The sequence below is a fragment of the Chrysemys picta genome, chromosome 10 (genome assembly GCF_011386835.1).
Source record: "Chrysemys picta bellii isolate R12L10 chromosome 10, ASM1138683v2, whole genome shotgun sequence".
NCBI classification, from domain to species: Eukaryota; Metazoa; Chordata; order Testudines; family Emydidae; genus Chrysemys; species Chrysemys picta.
In genome coordinates, this window is record NC_088800.1 from 78478696 (window position 1) to 78499821 (window position 21126).

Genomic DNA, 21126 nt, shown 5'->3' on the forward strand with positions numbered 1-21126 from the left:
GCAGCTGTTGTTTCAATTTTTATACCCAGAAATTAAGCTATTATTTAATCTTATCTGATTTCTTAAGTAATTTTATCTGAAAGTGCTTCCTCACCCCTTAAAATGATCCTTTCAAAGTGCAGTCAGCAGAGTTGCTTTTCTTTATCCCTGTCATTTTTCTTAGCCCAAGAAATGGCAGATGAGAACATTTTCCTTGTTACATCTCGTTCATTCGAAATGGAGGTGTGTTCAAATATGTTACAAATGAGGGGGGAAAGAAACAACTAGACAGTTTGTCAAAGTGTCATATTTTATTTATTTTCTCTTGTCAAAGAGAAGAATCCTGAAGTATATAAAATGAGATAAAAATGGTTAGAGAGACAAGGTGGGTGAGGTACTATCTTTTATTGGACCAACTTCTGTTGGTGAGAGAAAAGTTTTGAGCTTACACAGAACTCTTCTTCAGGTCTGGGAAATGTACTCAGAGTGTCATAGCTAAATACAAGGTGGAATAGATTGTTTAGCAGGTATCTAGTGCACTAAATGCCCCAATAGCTACTATGGATGAAAGAGACAATCACTATGCTCTCAAATGAACTCTCATAGAAAAATAATAAGATACAAACATCCTATCACCTATGGGTGAACACTTTTCACAAAGCACTCACTCTATATCTGGCCTCTCAGTCCTCATCCTCAAAGGAAACCCGAACAACACCTTCAAAAGATGAGCCTAGGAGCTTAAATACATAGTTTAGCTAGATACTAAAAAAAAAATGGACTAAATAGAGACACTGTATTTATGGCTTTTTACAACAATCTATAACCCAGTTTCTTCCACCACCCCCGCCTCAGCTTTTTCTCTCCCTTTCTGCCCTGTGACTGGAGAGATATTAATCAGCTACTTCACCTTGAATGGTCTCTTGAAGTATGTTTTAACTACATACGCTGAACATTCTGTTCTACCTTGTATTTATCGTGACACTCATTTCCCAGACCTGAAGAAGAGCTCTGTGTAAGTTCGAAAGCTTGTGTCCTCATCAGCAGAAGTTGGTCCAATAAAAGATATGACCTCACCCACCTTGACTTTCTAATATCTTGGGATCAATATGGCTACAACACTTCATATAAAAATGATTGTGTATATATGGAGATGAAATTGAACATAAAATGTGGCATTATATTTTGTCTCATTTTTCTTCTCTTCCTGCTGTTGGACAGCAAAAAGTAAGAGGTCCCACATCTAGGCTTCCATGAAAACTGTCATTATCTTTGGTAATACAACCACGCCTGGCACCCAGCCCTCCCTCTTTGTTTCTTTCCTCAGCTTTGGTCACTCTACTACTGAACCTCTCTGGTTTGAATTTAATGTTTTAGAACAGATTTTTTGGTTTTCTCATTATCTATTCATCAGATTAATTGGCAATTCTGTTATGCCTTTGTTTAAATTAGAAATGCTAACAGGTAGCACAATAAATTAACTCAAATCCATTGTTGAGAAAGGGGATGATAAATACATGAACTAGGTACATGAAACACATGGGCTAGAAGAAGAAAATGGGGCCCTGTTCCATCAGAAGGTGACTCTTAATGTTTGCCACAGACGTTCATGTGCAGCAAAGCACCATTTTTATAACTTTTGGAGAGCTGTCTGTGTGAACCTCTCAAACCTGTGTTTCCTCCTCCTGAGTGCGTACCTATTTCTCTTATTTTAGAGTATCATAGAAAAATATAATCTCAATTCCACTGATCGGTTATTTTAAAATCTTTTTAAACCCAAGCAGTCATATTGCAGATACAAAAAGGTTCTAGTTGACCATGGAGAGGGAATCAAAGTATCCAGCTCCCCCTGCTGGCTATCTGGAACAGGCTACGGTACCTGTTGCTTTTTGTTTGCTTTAAAGACTAAAGCTAATTGATACCATTGCTGGACCATAGCTTTTGTTCCCTTGTTGAATAAGATTACACATTACATCCAGTTAGATATTTGATATTAAAGCTATTTGAAGAAATGAAAAGCCACCTGAGTGTCCTCTAGATAAAATGTCTTGGGGTATATATTTTCTCGAGTTAAAAGCCCTAATGATGTGTAGGATGATAAGTTTCTTAGCAAAAAGAAACCCCTCACTGTGCATGGGGGAAGGTCAGGTCAGTGACAGAGACTGAACTTCCAAATTGCTCTTTTTGCACACGGAGTTGTGAGAAGGCAAGTTCAGAGTGTAAAACAGAAATTTTGTCTGCTTTTGAGTTCTACTGCTGAGAAATAACAGAGAGCTGTATAACTAAATAGAGTCTTAATTTCCTCAACACTACATGGGACAATGTAAAGAATTTATTTCTGGAATGTTCTTAAAATACAAGCCTGGTTCATGAACTTGCGCAGGAGCAGAGGAGAAAGCAAAGACCCTCTCCCCTCTTTATACAGGCAAGGAGAGGTCACTCACAAGAGCAGTCCCTGTACTCTCTGCATCTGGAGAGCACAAGGACTGTTCACTTCTGCTTTTCCTCAGAGCAGGGGCTCTAAGGAAAAAGAGCTGGGACAGGACTCCATGCCCTCTCCTAGCCTGTAGATACAGGGCTGGTGCACTGTGGGGAATGATGGAGCAGAGTGCTTGCTCCGTGAGTGTAAGGAGCAACCTGGAGAGATTGCGCCAGCATGAGGCCCAGTCACTCTGGTGCCTCTCTTGGGGCAGTGTGACCCTGCACCATCCACCACACAGGGCTCTGGCTTAAAAAGCCAAGATCTTGCCCAAAATGTATTTTCTATAGGTAAATTAAATCACTGTAGAGTCCCATAAATTGTCTCTTATTACTCCTGAGGATTGGGCCCTAGAGAACTCCCTCAAAGATTTCTGAAGCTTCTCAGCTCTGCATTTTAGACTCTGTCATATGTAATATAATATATAACGTGCTTTGTTGCCAGGGTATCTGAGGCAAGTTTCCTTGTGGTTGGAGTTCAGTTCTCCATTAACCTTTCCCTAGGGCTAAAACTAACAGTTCTTTCTGTCTGCATGAAAGTCTTTACAAAGAAAAAAGTACTTTTTAAAAATGTGTAAGGCTGTTAAGTGTTTAAACATTTGGACATATTTATAATGTGGATTTTAGCTTGTTTCATTTTTTCCTGTTTCTGCTAAGCTCTTGTTAGTTTGTATATATCGTCTATAAGTCTTCTTCAAATTTGTCAGACAATGGAAACAGCTCACATAAAATATTTTCTTGCATAAGAGCTACTGGTTTACATGATTAATATATTTTCTGTTTTCGTATAGAAAGCCCTGATCCTGAAAACACTTCTGTTTGTGCTTAACCTCAGGCATGAGTATTCCTATTGAATTCAATGGAACTCGTGACATGCCCGAAGTTAAGCACATGCAGAAGTGTTTGAAGGATCAGAGTCTTACAAAATATTATTGCTTTTATGATTTCAGTATTTGAGGGGTACTTCACTTTTCATTAAAAATGTGCTTTGAGTGTACTTTTGTAACATATATACTGTATCTAACACACGGTGAAAGTGTGATTGTATGGGATGCACTCTTGGTTGCTTCTTTTTTTTAGGTGACTGCATTTCTCATGAGTAGGCTTGGTGTAGGAGTCTACTTTAATCTATAAATGTCTGCAATTGTACATTTCAGCTGACACTGAAATTGACCACACACAAAAAAATCAGTGAGCACTTCTGCAGGCAGTGCCATATTATTGCCTAGGCCGACAAGGCAAATTTGCAGGGGCGGAAGCTCCCCTCCCTGCCCCCCTGCTCCAGCTCACCTCTGCCTCCTCTGCAAGCGCGCCGCCGCATCCTGTTTCTCTCCCCTCCCAGCGCTTGTGCCGCGAAACAGCTGTTTCGCGGGGCAGGGAGGTAGGGGGGAAGAGGGGGAATGCCGCACGCTGGGGGAAGAGACGGGGCCGGGGGTGGGGATTTGGGGAAGGGATCCAATAGGGGAAGGGAGGGGGCGGAGTTGGGGTGGGGACTTTGGGGAGGGGGTTGGAATGGAGGTGGGAAAAGGGCGGAGTCGCGGCGGGGCCAGGGCAGCAATTATTTCCCGGCCTAGGGGCGGCAAAATTATTGATCCACCACTGCCTGCAGGGACTGGGTATCACCAGCCCTGCAGCTGTGAAGTGAGTTCTCTGCAGCTCCGTTGTCACAGGAGTGAGTGAGCAGATCCCTCACGGCAGAGGGCCCTCTATGTTGCTTCAGGCCTGGTGACACCTGATCCCTGCAGACACAAGGTGCGGGAGGAGGCAGATATAGAGTGATCACTTTACTACATGACCCCAGAAGGAGGGACTGAGACCTGGGCCTGCCTGAGCCTGCCGCCCCTAGTAGGGGGCCCAAAGCCAAAGGCTGTTGGGATCAACACTGAAGCCAAAGGACTTCAGTCCCAGGTGTGGGGACCTGTAACCTGAGCCCTGCCATTCAGAGCTGAAGCCCTTGGGCTTTGGCCCCAGCCCTGGGCAGTGGGGCTTGGGTTTGACCCCAGAAACTCTAATGCCAGCCTTGGTGACCCCATGGGGACCCGACCCACAGTTTGAGAACTGCTGGAATAAAGATACTGGATTTATGGCTTACTACAACAATCTGATTTCCCTCCCCCGCCCTTTCCTTTCCTCCCTATGACTGGAGGGTTGTTAATGGGTCACTTTACCTCAAATGGTCCCTTGAAATATGTGTTATTAACTTATGCTAAACAATCTGTTCCATCTTGTATTTAGCAGTGACACTCTGAGTTAGTTTCCCAGACCTGAAAAAGACCTTTAGGTAAGCTCGAAAGGTTGTCTCTCTCACCAACAAAAGTTGGTCCAATAAAAGATATTACCTCACCCATCTTGTCTCTCTATTATTCTGGGACCAACATGGCCACAACAGCAGTGCATAGAAAACCTGAACAGTTTCTGTCTTACCTGACTATCTGAAATTGGTGGTCCACTTCTCCCAGGTTGCATTGAAAAATGGTTTACATGCTGTTTCTATGGTATTATTTCCTTTCTATCTAAATTTAGAAGTTCTGGTACTTTCTGAAATTGTATCTTGTAGGTTTCTACAAAAGGATTTCCCTTAAGGCATGTTATGGGCACATAGGTATCGACTACATGGTTACAGTTGTGTTGAGATTAATACTTTCAGAGGGACTTTAGTCTTGCTTCATCATGTATTGACCACACACAATGAAATGTTATGGATTCCGTCCTGCAAAGGGAACCATGTGGATGCCCCTGCTGAGACCCATTTGCAGGATCAGGGCCATAGTGGATTTCAGCAGGTGACTCTTTGGTTGTGCAAATGGAACTTTTGACTGTTCTTGAGTATGAACTACTACTATGTATGCTGCCTAGTTAATGTTTATACGGTGCTTTGAAAATTTAGTGTTCTATGTATATGCTTACTATTTCTGCAACTGACATTTCTAGGTACAATACTAGCAGCCAAGCACCAAGCATTGTGATGAGCTCCATATAATGTGAGAATACAGCATATTATACTGGATATAGTAACGAGCACATTAGCTTTCCATTAGATAAAAGTTAGAACATTGGCTTTTTATGTCATGATTCAAAAGAAATATACTAGGTCCAGATCTGTGTCTTCTTAACCCCACATGTTCAAAAAACATTATCAGACGGCTAATTCTTCTAATAGATTTATTCTAGGACATTGTATGACTATGGCTCAAATTCTATTCATTAGTATTCTCATTACAATTAGTAATAAAGAAGTAAATGAAGCCTTGCCTATATTACTCTTGTTGCAAGGAAAATAAAGTGTACTTCTAGCTCTTGTGCTTATCTTTTTATTGCACAAAGAGCCTGTTTCATATGGTGAACTCCTGGACGTTAGCACAAAGCCCAATTCTATTCTTTGGTTGTTGTTGGAGTGCTGTGAGCTGTCCTCCAGAGGTGCTGATAAGGAGTGAACATGGTTTCCCTCTTTTATAGATGGAGATAAGTAGTAATTAATGCAAAATTAGTGCCTTGTTCATTGACCTTTTAGCATTTACTGCTGCTAACTTTCACCTCACACAAAACCAGTGGAGAACAGTTGATTTACCACCTGCTAATAGTCAGCCCAGCATTCCCAGTAATTTTGTGAAAAGAGATCTGAATTGAAACAGAAGTAAAAATCACTAACAATTTAAATCTTTAAGGGGTCTTTGGCTCTAACAGTTAGTGATTTGCTGTGGGTGTAAATATATTGAAAAAGAGGAATTACTAAATGCTTACTTCAGAAAGCATCTCTGCTGAGAACGGCACTTTGGCACATGCCCAAAGTTGAACACTTGCTTAAGTGCTGTTGTGAATGGGGATGGACTTAAGTACTTCTGGGGCCTGAGGTTGAACTACATGCTTTCTTCTCTCATACTGTGCCTTCCATTGTCAGCGAGAATGTGTTAAAGAGTAAAAATCTTGTCACTATGAGACTTAGAATATTTGTTTGGCAAAATGCTGCTTTCTTCTCTTCTCACCCACCCTCCCCATTTTAAATGTGCATGAGCCCCTCTACTGAAAGCCTGTTCTGTCCAAAATGTGAAGGAAAGAAAGATTTTTGGAAGTACTAGATAAACACAGAAATTTATTTCCATTTTCTGCTCTTTGTGGATATATCATTGTGGCAGAGATAGCAGAGTTTGGTACCTTTCATTTGCCAGTTTCCCATTGTCATTACCCATAATGATGGATTTTGCATTGGTAAGCCTCCTTAGCAAAAAGCGTTTGAGCCAGTTTGGATTTGCCTCAGTTTAGATGTATTTTCATTTCTTTTCTCTATAATTCCTTTATTGAATTCTTTATTTTTGGAAATCTTTCATTATTCTCTTATTCAAGTTACCTCCCCCCTCTTTCTTCCCCCTCCAAATGAATAGCTAGAAGCAAGGCAATATCACATTGGTATTTTAATTCACTTATTAAATGCATGTACAGAAATTTTTAAAATGAAACCAGTAAGACACCAACCTTTTTATCATTTTTCTAGTGTCTACTGACTGTTGCATAAGCTAAATTATTTACAGTTTGATGCCTCACAAAAGAGAAGCAGATTTGGGTTATTTATTTCTCTGATAAGAAAATGGATTGAAGTTGCTGTGATATGTTCCTTTGTTAATTTCATATTTGTTCCCTGGTGTAAAAAATCTTTTAAAAGAACTAATGCAAGTACTGGCAGGCTCTTTTGAAATGGTATGGAAGCTGTAAGATTAAACAAAACCTGAAAAGTCCTTAAAAATATAAGTCAGCAAGGGTTTGATAAAAATAAGTGCTCAGCAGTTGAAAACCTCTAGGATGCTTAATTTGTTTGCTCTCTATTTGGGAGTAGTCCTTGTGAGTTATGTGTTTTGAATTATTGCAAGCTGGGCAAGTGTGTGTTTGTACAGTATAATGAAAGTAAATGAAAATGACCATACTGAAGATCTCCTTTTAATGAGGAGATTAAGACGCATGATAAGGTTGAAGAGTGAAATTTGCAGCTGTGTCATTTGCTGATATCCTTTCCTGGAATGTTTCAGTCATTGCTGTTTGCATATGTACAGTGTTTTCACAAGGTTTTTTTCTGCCCTTTGTAGATGCCAACAATGTGTCTGACACCACAGCTCCTATCATTGTAGTCCCTCCGCGCAACACCAGTGTGGTAGCAGGGAGCAGTGAAATCACACTGGAATGTGTGGCCAATGCAAGGTATTGTAAATATAGTAGTAGTAATAATAAGGAACTGTCCTCTGCTAAAAATGGAGTGAGAACCTCTTTTTTTTAATTTCATGGTTGTAATAAGCAGAATATAGCATGCAGCTTGCTTTGCACAACTGATAAGGAATCCATATTACTTGTTTAACATATAGATTATTTCTGGGAAAATAAGAAACTAGACATAATTACTGTCCCACCTTTACTCATGCTGCAACAGAGTCAAAAAGAGAAGGCAGAAACATGACATTTGGCCATCAGCAAACACTCTGTAACAGGAGTCCATAACATTAATGATTAACCCTATTACTATTAAGTTGGCTGTTGAAATGCAAGATGACTGTTATAGATTAATATTCTACATTTCCCATTAACTAAATTATGAAGGAGATCCTCCTATTTTCCTCACCCCACATAAATAAAATGGACAAGGCAGAGTACTGCAGTTAACTGTTACAGCTGTCCTCAGTTTACAGTTATTACAATTAACTTTTTGTACACACCATAATGTAGAGTGTACATTAGGAATCTCACTAAAGGCTAGAAATTGTTCCTATTAAAGCCAATTGAGGGTATTGGGAGTAGGATTGAATCCTAAGAGAGGTAAAGGGCTGGGGCCTTTGGATGATAAGAGGTCCAGCTGATTTCCTCTCCCCCTGAAGTCAGATGTTCTTGATACAGTTAGTGCTACCTCGGTAACTGTGCTATTATGAAAGCCTCTCCCATGTAGCTGAGTCCCATGGTAGTATTTATTTTTAATGTTGTTTGCTTAGACAAACCAAATCATTAGCGCTTAAGTTCCATTGCTATAATAATAATAATTAGCCATCTTTGTTCAGTAGTACTTGAGTAGTCTGTACCCTTGATGTGTGATTGTTAAGACATCAGAGTTCTATCTGAATTTATTTTTAAGTGTCTAATGATCAATCTGCCAGGGATATTGGAAGAGTTAGGTGAGTTATATTCTCTGTGTATTATAGGTGATAATATCATTCACTGCAATAATCTGAATGTTTTTTACTCTCACAGACCTGTTGAGAAACTGAGCATGACCTGGAAGAGAAATGGAATAAAAATAAGCAGTGGGGTTAACAGTTTTGGGAGACGTCTTACTATCACCAACCCAACCACTGCTGACATTGGAATGTACTTTTGTGAGGCTGAGTTGAAAGACAGCACTGTTAAGCCGGCAAGAGCAAAGGCCTTCCTCTCTATAATGGGTAATTCTGAAAGCAGTCTCTTTTATAGTAAAGCAGGGTTTGGACTCAGGTATAATAGGAAATAGAATTGATATTTTAATATTTCATCAACCTTACATCTGAACCTCTCCTCAGTGAATGGGATAAACAAGGTGAAGTGGAGTTTTCTTCCAAATTAATTCTGCTGTTCGTCTCCATGAATATAAATTAATTAAACATACTTTTTTTAAGCATTGATGTGACTCTGAATACCCTTTGAAACTTAAATGTAATCGTGAAGCTGGGGAAACCCAGGAGTAAAATCCTTATCATGCAGCTTCCACGTCGTGGCTTTTAGCTACATTAAATCCTGATTAACTCCCAACTTGCTTACTTCTAGCTTTAACATGTCACGTTGCTATTTTTGCAAGAGGATCTTTTAGGAGAGCTTTTGTACATTGCCCTTTGCAAATTCTAGTCCTGGGGTGAAGGACATTCCCAGGCACATGTGCTGGCCAATGTCAAATGAGAGAGAGAAAGTTGAACTTCAGTGTTACAAGCCATGTCTCCAGTGCTTCATTGGTAATGAAAGAGGTGCTGGGGCTCAAGCAATTTTTTTACATTCATAGCTGATGCAGCACGCCCAGTGGTGCTGGGGCTATGAACTACCAAGCCTAGAGGTGCTGGGCTGAGCCCTGGCACAAATTAAGCCCTGCATGTCTCTGCTAGTCTCTGGGCTCTAATATTTAACAGTACATTGTTACGTTCAGGCTAAACTTTTAAACGACAGCAGCTTACTAAACACCCATGAATTTATCATGGACTTTTTTATGTTTCCTTTCCAGTTTTTGCTAATTAGCAACATATGTGTGTGTAAATTAAGCTTTCTCCAGCTGGGGTTGCCCATGTGGCCCTTGACTAATTAATCATGGCTCAATCTTTGAAGCTTTGCTAGGTGCTAAACTCCCGCTGATTCCAGTGGGGGGTGCTCATTACTACACAGGAGGGCCTAAATACCTGGGAGGATCAGGCCTCGACAATATTCATTATCCATCACTTTGGAAGATATTGTGAAGGCTCAAACCAAAAGTGGAACCAGACTGCTGGCACTTAACATTAAAAAGGTTACAGAGCAGTTTTTAAACTAAGAGACGGGGGAAAGCTAATTGCAGCAGCGAAGTACGTGGATCGGACAGAGACTTCTCTTAGAGGAGTGTCTACTGATAGAGATTCTCTAGGCTCTAGTCAGGAGGAGAGCATGGAAGAGGATAAAGTATGGGCCAGATCAGATGAGAAACATTCACATAAAAAAGAATCTGACACATCAGAAAAGGGCAGACAAATAAACAGTGACAAGTTTTTAAAGTGCTTGTACACAAATGCTAGAAGTCTAAATATTAAGATGGGTGAACTAAAGTGCCTCGTGTTAAAGGGGGATATTGATATAATAGGCATCACAGAAACCTGGTGGAGTGGGGACAATCAATGGGACACAATCATTCCGGGGTACAAAATATAACCAACTGGCACTATATGTGAAAGAAAATGTAGAATCAAATGAAGTAAAAATCTTAAATGAATCCACATGTTCCATAGAATCTCTATGGATAGTAATTCCCTGCTCTAATAAGAATATAACAGTATGGATCTATTATTGACCACCTGACCAGGACAGTGATAGTGACGATGAAATGCTAAGGGAGATCATAGAATGATAGAATGTCAGGGTTGGAAGGGACCTCAGGAGGTCATCTAGTTCAACCCCCTACTCAAAGCAGGACCAATCCCCAGACAGATTTTTGCCCAGATCCCTAAGTGGTCCCCTCAAGGATTGAACTCACAACCCTGGGTTTAGCAGGCCAATGCTCAAACCACTGAGGCTATCAAAATAAAGAACTCGATAATAGTGGGCGATTTCAATTATCCCCATATTGACTGGGTACATGTCACCTCAGGATGAAGTGCAGAGACAAAATTTCTCGATACTTTAAATGACTGCTTCTTGGAGCAGCTGGTACAGGAACCCACAAGGGGAGAGGCAATTCTCGATTTTAATCCTGAGTGGAGCACAGGATCTGGTCCAACTGGTAACTATAACAGGACTGCTTGGAAATGGTGACCATAATATAATAACATTTAACATTCCTGTGATGGGAAGAACACCTCAACAGCCCAACACTGTGGCATTTAATTTCAGAAAGGGGAACTATGCAAAAATGAGCGGGTTAGTTAAACAGAAATTAAAATGTACAGTGACGAGAGTGAAATCCCTGCAAGCGGCATGGACACTTTTCAAAGACACCATAATAGAGGCCCAACTTAAATGTATACGCCAAATTAAAAAAACACAGTAAAAGAACTAAAAAAGAGCCACCAGGGCTTAACAACCATGTAAAAGAAGCAGTGAGAGATAAAAAGGCATCTTTTAAAAAGTGGAAGTCAAATCCTAGTGAGGTAAATAGAAAGGAGCATAAACACTGCCAAATTAAGTGTAAAAATGTAATAAGAAATGCCAAAAAGGCATTTGAAGAACAGCTAGCCAAAAACTCAAAAGGTAATAAAATGTTTTTTAAGTCCATCAGAAGCAGGAAGCCTGCTAAACAACCAGTGGGGGCCCTGGACGATTAAGATACAAAAGGAGCACTTAAAGATGATAAAGTCATTGCGGAGAAACTAAACGAATTCTTTGCTTCAGTCTTCACGGCTCAGGATGTTAGGGAGATTCCCAAACCTGAGCTGTCCTTTGTAGGTGACAAATCTGAGAAATTGTCACAGATTGAAGCGTCACTAGAGGAGGTTTTGGAATTAATTGATAAACTTAACAGTAACAAGTCACCAGGACCAGATGGCATTCACCTAAGAGTTCTGAAAGAACTCAAATGTGAAATTGCGGAACTATTAACTATGGTTTGTAACCTGTCCTTTAAATCAGCTTCTGTACCCAATGACTGGAAGATAGTTAATGTAACGCCAATATTTAAAAAGGGCTCTAGAGGTGATCCCGGCAATTACAGACCGGTAAGTCTAACGTCAGTACTGGGCAAATTAGTTGAAACAATAGTAAAAAATAAAATTGTCAGACACATAGAAGAACATAACTTGTTGGGCAAAAGTCAACATGGTTTCTGTAAAGGGAAATCATGTCTTACTAATCTATTACAGTTCTTTGAAGGGGTCAACAAACATTTGGACAAGGGGGATCCAGTGGACATAGCGTACTTAGATTTCCAGAAAGCCTTTGACAAGGTCCCTCACCAAAGGCTCTTATGTAAAGTAAGTTGTCATGGGATAAGAGGGAAGATCCTTTCATGGCTTGAGAACTGGTTAAAAGACAGGGAACAAAGGGTAGGAATAAATGGTAGATTTTCAGAATGGAGAGGGGTAACTAGCGGTGTTCCCTAAGGGTCAGTTCTAGGACCAATCCTATTCAACTTATTCATAAATGGTCTGGAGAAAGGGGTAAACAGTGAAGTAGCAAAATTTGCAGATGATACTACACTGCTCAAGATAGTTAAGACCAAAGCCGACTATGAAGAACTTCAAAAAGATCTCACAAAACGAAGTGATTAGGCAACAAAATGGCAAATGAAATTTAATGTGGATAAATGTAAAGTAATGCACATTGGAAAAAATAATCCCAACTATACATACAATATGATGGGGGGGCTAATTTAGCTACAACTAATCAGGAAAGAGATCTTAGAGTCATTGTGGATAGTTCTCTGAAGACATCCACGCAGTGTGCAGCGGTGGTCAAAAAAGCAAACAGGATGTTAGGAATCATTAAAAAGGGGATAGAGAATAAGATGGAGAATATCTTATTGCCCTTATGTAAATACATGGTATGCCCACATCTTGAATACTGCGTATAGATGTGTTCTCCTCATCTCAAAAAAGATATTCTGGCATTATAAAAATTTCAGAAAAGGGCAACTAAAATGATTAGGGGTTTGGAATGGGTCCCATATGAGGGGAGATTATAGAGGCTGGGACTTTTCAGCTTGGAAAAGAGAGACTAAGAGGGGATATGATGGAGGTCTATAAAATCATGAGTGGTGTGGAGAAAGTGAGAAAGGAAATGTTATTTACTTGTTCCCATAATATAAGAACAAATGAAATTAATGGGCAGCAGGTTTAAAACAAATAAAAGGAAGTTGTTCTTCACACAGTGCACAGTCAACTTGTGGAACTCCTTGCCTGAGGAGGTTGTGAAGGCTAGGACTATAACAGGGTTTAAAAGATAACTAGATAACCTCCATGAATTTAAGTCCATTAATGGCTATTAGCCAGGATGGGTAAGGAATGGTGTCCCTAGCCTCTGTTTGTCAGAGGGTGGAGATGGATGGCAGGAGAGAGATCACTTGATCATTACCTGTTAGGTTCACTCCCTCTGGGGCACCAGCATTGGCCATTGTCGGTAGACAGGATACTGGGCTGGACGGACCTTTGGTCTGACCCCATATGGCCGTTCTTGTGTTCTTATGTTCTCAAGCACTAAACCTGTGGCTTTATTGAATGGATTAGGCAGGAGCAGTCTGGTTACTATTCAGAGAAAATAAAAAGATCTTGCAAATCAAGGTGTAGGGATGCTCATAGAGGAAACAACTAAAGAAATGCAGAAGTGTGTCCTCCGGCTTGATAAGAGAATGCATAGTGTAATAATACACTGGTTTTGCTCCAATCCTTTAAATATGGAGCTTTTTTAAATGTTGGTGACTAAATGAAAGTCTCTCCTAGCATCAGTTTTTTTTTTATGTTGAGCACATTGGACACTTCACCAAGCTTGGTGGGAAATCTTAAAAGAAAAATAAAAGAGAAGCTTTTGAATTACAAGCCAGTGCTGATTTCAGACTCTGGATCTAATCTGATTCTTTATCACATATCACGACAAATGACAGGCATACAAGTATCCTAGATGGGTAGATTATTGCTTTGTTAATGACACCCTGGCTGTTGATGTTGATCAGAATTGATACATATAGTACTGGGTTGCACATTATAGATTAAACGGAAAATGTTATATTGTAAGACTCTAGCATATAGGCTCCATTCTGTAAAAGTGCTTTAAGGCACTTTATGTAAGATGAGAAACAGCTCCTTTCTCTAGCAAGATGTGTTCCAATTTCATTTTGTAGCATTCTTTCCCTTTATATTTAGATCCTATTGTGTGAACTTTAGTTCCAGCTTCTTTCCTCTGTATTCAATTTCTTAGAATTATTACCTTGCAGCCTCTCTTCCTTTAAGGAGCAGGGACACATTTCATTTATTTATGATTTTGATTTAAGCACTTTTTTATTCATAAGATTTTATTGTGACTAGTTTAATTTTGCTGCTATGCTGTCAGATCCTGCCTAGTGTAGCCTCTCAGTGTAAAAGGTACTTAAATATAGTTAAACTAAACCTGAGAAAAAAATCACTGGGGACTCATAGTAAAATGGTGGTGCCACCTTTGATTAGGAGCATGTCTACTCTCTTCTTGTTAGATGTTTTATTTATTTCTGTCCCAGTGTTAGGGGGCCGTCAGTGAATGAAGTTATGAAAAGAGCCGTAGATATGAACAAACAGATGAAAGAAAGCAGAAACAAATTGGTTACCAATTACTTTTATTTCATCCTGATGGAACAAGACACTCTAGTTGCAGGTGTTTACTCAATGTGTCAGCATTGCCTGCTACGTTTCTTTATTTATGAGTTTCTTGAACAGCAGGATGGATGTCTAATTCCAAACAGGAAGCAGAATCAAGGGATTAGTAGTTAATTCATGAAAGAACTGTTCAACCTCAGAGTTCCAAAATGGAACAGAGCCATTATTTAATTAGCAAGGGAATGGATTCTGGAGGAAACTGGAGACATGACTCAAACAGCAGAGGCTCCTTCTGCTAATGGGATGCTCTTTCTCTGAGCTTTATTTAGAGGTGTTTCCCAGATCACTTACATTATTAAAATCTGTTTTAGTAGCACTTACAGGGACTCAAGTATGCCTGTCTATTTACATGTATGAAATATTTGTAGGATGCACAAATTGATACCACATCACATCAAGAGCTGCACTTCTGGGCAGGATAATACGGAATGAATGTAATGAGCGATCTCATGCTTACAACAAAAAATTGTGTTAATGGAACAGTTTTTATTTTTAAGTTGTTATTATGATATATCAAATGCACTTGCTCAGACAATGTAGTGATGAGAGCTGTATAAGTACTGGATGGATTCATACCTGGCTAGGTAGACCCTGCAATTACCATATTGAACAACAACAAGGATAAGATATCAAGAACATTAAACAGATTTAAAATAGACAAAATGTTATAAAACACATGATTCCTTCCATTCCCCAATCAATATGTCATGCAACTAAGAGCCTGTTCCAGAGGTACTGAGCACCTCCAGCTCCTGCCAACTTTTAATAGAAGCCAAAAGAATGCTATGCTGAAGGGACTGTGGTCAATTTAAACCCCTAGTAGAACCTGCAAGAATGTTCTTTTTAAAGTACACTTGAGTTGTATATTAAAATCACACATAGCATTTGCAAAATCTGAATACACAGTGTATTAGAACAGTGCATTCACAAGTATAAAGCTTGCTAGCCTCTTGCTACGCTGCCATTTTCCAATGAAGATGGAAACGCTCCTTCTGACCTCTTCATACTGTTTCAGCAAAGATAAACTGAGGCGGTTCCAAACTCTGGTTTTATTAGCTGCAGTTGTTAGAATTTTTTTAAAGGGTAGCATGTTCCTCAGTTGGCAGAGTAACAGTTTGGGGAAGGTTTCAGAGTAGCAGCCGTGTTAGTCTGTATCCGTAAAAAGAACAGGAGTACTTGTTTGGAGAAGATTTGTTGCAGATTAGATAAGAGCACATTTGTTTCACCACTAACCGTTTGAAGATTAAGTTATTGAAAGAGTCTGCTCATGACCAAACTCATTTAAAAACTGAGCTAATTTTTAAAAATCTTTTACTCCAGTTCTTCAAATTCCTTTAACAGTTATTTTTAAACTGACTTTTTCTATGGGAGATTATGAATTCCAGGACTGAGAAAGTGTGGAAAATGAAAATGAAAATGAAAATGGTTGTGCTTAAAGCAGATAGAGATTGAAAACAAAATCTGAACAAAATGAGAGCGAGAGAAGCAGCAATACAAAGACATCAGAATGGTCTTTTGGGACAGAGTAGCAGTATAAAATTTTGTGCCAAGTATAAGGGAATTGAAGAAAGAGGAAAATTACATGATCGAAGATTAATCTTTCTTCAGTATTCTTTCTGTAGATGGAAGCATTGTCCAGCATTTTCTTTCTTTTATTTTTCTTTTCCTTCTTCGTTTTTCCTTGAGAGAGCTTTTGTATCCTATCTGGGTAAGGTTATTTCCAAGAATAAGTCCCTAGGGGGCAATATGGAACAAAAGATGGGAGAGACATCTAGGCCTTGCCCCTTTTGTGAAGGCTGCATGGAGTTTTATCAGGCACCAAGGGTACAGCATTGCGAGTCCACAGGATTCAGAGGCCAATCCGAAAACAATTATGAAGTTACTAAAGAGGGCTGAACTGATTGGAAGCTGAGATGAACTACAATTTGGTTGGCAGTCACAGGTAGGTGACCCGTCATGACTGCCCCTCAAAGTAAGGAGCAAGGAGTAGGAACCAGAGGAGAGAATTTTAGTTAAGGATTCTGTTTTTGCATAGGGAAAATAAAAATACAACACATGGCCCTTTCAAGGCAGGGAATTCTGGGAGTTACCTTGAATATAAAAGCCACTTGACTTGCCCAGACTTGAGTAAGGGGCTCAGAGAGGGAAAATCTTCGGGGAGATTACCTAAAGCATCTGGAAAGAGTAGACCTGAGTTGTTCCTGGGCTTTGCAGACTGTTGAGCTATATTTAGAATCCATGTGTCATCCTCTTAAGAATCTTTTTTGCTTTCATTAGTTCTTTAGATTTATTCTGTGATTGGTACATCTTTCTCCCTTCTTTATTTTAATTTTTTTACAAAGATCTTTCAGATGTGTATTTATTTTATTTATTCAGGTGTCTGTCATACATTAAAAATGCAATCACATAACAAGCTATTAGGTTCTCCCCACTCTGGGGACAAAATTGTGCTAGTGACAACCATGCTGGAAGACTATTGTTGCTAACATGGAAAGGGATTTTTCCTGAGATTCATATTCTCCAAACCAGACCACCTGGAGGTAGTCCGTGTAGGTCTATAACAGTTCTGTGATTGATTTCAGACAAAGAAAAGTCCTGGTTCAAGGAAACTGTTATTAATATTTGTGTATGGACATGGGTGCATGATATGGTTCTACTCCCAAGATGGACAGATTCTTATCCACCTTCACACTTTGTACTCTAAGTTACTTTAAAGCCGCCAGTCCCATCTTCCTTATAGTATGTTCCGGGACTCATTTAGTTTATATTAATAATGGAGACAGGTTCCAAAGTTTCCACTCAAATATGCAGGGCTGAATTTTTGACTGATAAGGAATATTGGCTTGTGGTGGAACCCGTGGGGCTTTCTGCGCTTTCTGACTTCCATGCATGGATCTTGGATTAAGTCACACATCTCTGATGCAGCTTGAAGGGTGTGTAATGGAGGCTGACTGTTATCTTTAGAATTTTAAAATCACTCTCCATGTAACTCTCTCTATGTAGGAGAGGTTTGAATAGTATCAGATTTTGCAAGCTCCCAAGGGGATTGTGGGGAGACTGTTTACAGAATAATGTCAACAGTACATAAAAAGCCTCAACAACTATTAAAACTACCTATTTATATTCAGATATCCCTTCTTCCTCTTGCTTGTTTTTGGCTCTTTAATTAAGATAGACTCAGTATCTGTAAAACTATAGTATCTGAACCCATATAGTATCTGTTCTTCTGGTCTAATATCTAATCTGCCCTTTCTCGTTAAACATCACCCTGCACTGCCAGGAGGGGTGAACCTGATGATTTCACCTCTTACTTCTGATTCTGTAATTAATGTAAATCAGACAATTGGCTTGATCCCAAGATATCACAGCCATCCTCTTGAAATTGGTGTTTCTGGGTCTCCTGGTATCACAGTGTGTAGTTTGGTGGGCACTATAATTTCACCACACATTTTCCCACCTCATTTTTCCCTAATATGACGAATGTTCAAATTTACATATTGTGTGATTTTTAAACCAGTCATTAATCTATACTCTCTAAATATGTAATAGATTCATAGAGAAATACAGGATACTACTGTAGAATATTATTTTTGACACAATGAAACGTCATTGTAACTACCCTGGGTGTGCTCCCCCTGGTTGAGACTCATCAGGCTGTGATACTCTTAGCTTGCTGGGGCTGGGCAGAGTTCAGGCACTGTTTTACTGGTTCTGGGTGAGATGGGTTGGGTCACAGAAACCCCCCTTGGGACTGCCACCTGATGTTCTGGGACTACCTCTAAGCCCTGGCAGCTTGGGACTTTAGAGCCCTGCCTGGTTGTGCCAAACACACTAGCCAGCTACACACACAGAATCAGGCTTAACTGAAAACAGCTTAAGAAGTGCTCCTGTCTCCAACATCCAGATACCCAGTTCCCAATGGTATCCAAACACCAAATAAATCCATTTTACTCTGTATAAAGCTTATACAGGGGTAAACTCATAAATTGTTTGCCCTCTAGAACACTGATAGAGAGAGATGCACAGCTGTTTGTTCCCCCGGGAATTAGTTGCTTGTTCTGGGTTAATTAATAAGTAAAAAGTGATTTTTATTAAATATAAAAAGTAGGATTTAAGTGGTTCCAAGTAATAACAGACAGAACAGAGTAAATTACCAAGCAAAATAAAATAAAACACGTAAGTCTAAGCCTAATACAGTAAGAAACTAAATGCAGGTAGATCTCACCCTCAGATGTTCCAATAAGCTTCTTTTACAGACTAGACTTCCTCCTAGTCTGGGTCCAGCAATCAGTCACACCGCTGTAGTTACTGTCCTTTGTTCCAGTTTCTTTCAGGCATCCTTTGGGGTGGAGAGGCTATCTCTTGAGCCAGCTGAAGACCAAATGGAGGGATTTCCAGGGGCTTATACAGTCTCTCTCTTGTGGGTGGAAACCCCTCTCTCCTCGTGTAGAATCACAGCTACAAGATGGAGTTTTGGAGTCACATGGGCAAGTCACATGTCCATGCATGACTCAGTTCTCTACAGGACAAGCCATTGCCCACATGTTAGCCTGAACGTTCCCAGGAAAGCTCACATGTGGATTGGTGTCTATCAAGGTCCATTGTTAGCCAAGTACTTCCATTTACCTGAATAACCCCTTGACATTATATTGACCAAATCTGCCTTATGTGCTTTCTACAGCAAACACTTTAAATACAAACATAGAGCCAATGCTCATAACTTCAGATATAAAAATGATACATGCATACGAATAGGATGAATACATGCAGTAGAACATAACCTTTGCAAAGATATGTTACATGGCATATCTAGCATAAAACATATTCCAGTTATGTCATATTTACAGTCATAAGCATATTTCTATAAAGCATTATAGGGTGCAACATCACACTGGGCATCTAGACACACATTCCAGTTGCAGATCCTGTGTCAACACCACTCTTGGCACTACAGACCCTGTGGTCTAGTTGTCTTGACCTTGAAACTAGAACCAGCTCCAAAGCCTCCCCAGTGGCTATCGCATGCTATCAGAGTTCCTCCAAAGCTGTGGATGGACCCTCTAATTTATTGTTTTCCCCTTCCATGGTTATGTGACCATATCAACGAGTGACACCAACTCTTCAAAGGAATTTTTAAACACACCCTTTAATTTTAGGCAGCAGAAGAGAGACGCTGATATAGGGAAAAACATGAGGTCTGCATGAAAACCCCTGCCTGAGTTTCCTCACCACTCCCAAAGGCTCTTTGGGATTTGGTCAGAATCTTGTCAGGGCCCTTGAACCCTCCTTCCTTCCTTCATCTTCTGCCCACTCTTCATCTGCTTTTGTTTCTGGTCTCTCCTCCCAAAATGGCTGGTGAGAGAGAGCCCTTCTTTTATAAAGTTTGTCAGGTAACTACCATAATTGACTTCAAGTCCTTCATCGTGTGATCTCACTTGGAAGAAAAGGTTTATCTGGGCAGTAGCTAACTCATTCTCCAAGGGAGCTTCTATTTGAACAGGACAAGATGGGTCAGGTTAACAATCTGATTACTTTGAATTGCCCTCTCAGTGCCTTTATGAATCCCAGTTCAAGATGGAGGCAAAAAAGACAACAGGGAAGGCACAATGCAGTTTTACAATCAAAATAGTATTCATGAAACAAAATGGAGTTTGTACTTTGATATAGATACATACAGGCATATACTAATTCATGATACTCAAAAAAGCCCATTTCAGAAGGAAATAGAATTTTTTTCCTTTTAGGTTACCAGTTTGAATTTGGTTCTAGATCTATTACCATCTGTTGGCTATTAGTCTCAGTGAACACATTTGTATCACCAAAAAAACCCCCAAAACAAAGCAAGACACCACCACAAAACCCGAAACAAAACACCATCATGACTGGTTGTCATGTTGGCAATTAGCAGCTGGAACTTGCGTTGCACTGGCAAGGAGGCTAAGGCCCCAATCGAGCAAAGCTACTACGCACCTACTTCACTGTTTCAAAGGATTGGAGCCCAAATTACTGTTTTCCATGCTGTACCTGTTCTGTAGATAAGCAGAGTTCACTCTCCAAGGCTGTAAAGCTATAGTACTTCGTATAGTACTAAAAATTCATTTAAGTATGCCTAAAAACACATGTAAATGATTCAGTGTGAGTGGATAGCAATTGCACTGATATATTATGTAGGGTTTTTGGCTGCTTATTGTGGCTTCAGTTGTCCAAGGTATTAAGCACTCTATCCTTAGTCTCGCAAAGCACTTACAAATGTTTTATTTTAAACATGTGAGTAGTCCCGATTAAGCCAATAAACTACTTAAATATCATGCATCAGACCTCCAGAAATCATCAAATTGACTTTAAATTTATGAAATGTTAACAAATAAATTCTGGGTTCCTTTTATTTGCCTTCTGGGTTTTGAGTCTTCAGATTTCACATTTTCAAGCTTTCCTCCACAACCAGGAGGACTAGAAACTTACTCTTTTTCTTTAAGTGAAAGTTGAGATTCTTATGTAATTACTTAATTGCAGGAGTTGGGATCAAATGTAACAAAATTTGCAAAAAAAGTCACAAGAGTTTGCAACTCTGCTACTCTTGTGTTTAAAGTTAAACATGTTCTTTTGCTGGATTGCAGAGTGCTCAGCAACTTGAATCATGATGTCTATGACCTGC

General features: G+C 39.7%; 1 protein-coding gene across 3 annotated transcripts in view; it reads left to right on the forward strand.

The window, feature by feature from the left end:
• The window catches only part of SDK1 (sidekick cell adhesion molecule 1), a 672364-nt gene that overhangs the window by 457953 nt on the left and 193285 nt on the right, over positions 1-21126 (forward strand). For all 3 annotated transcript variants that reach the window (XM_065560139.1, XM_042853129.2, XM_065560140.1), the window contains 2 exons: positions 7533-7644; positions 8680-8870. In XM_065560139.1, the coding sequence (XP_065416211.1) occupies positions 7533-7644; positions 8680-8870 (303 nt within the window). The remainder of the gene's footprint in view (positions 1-7532; positions 7645-8679; positions 8871-21126) is intronic.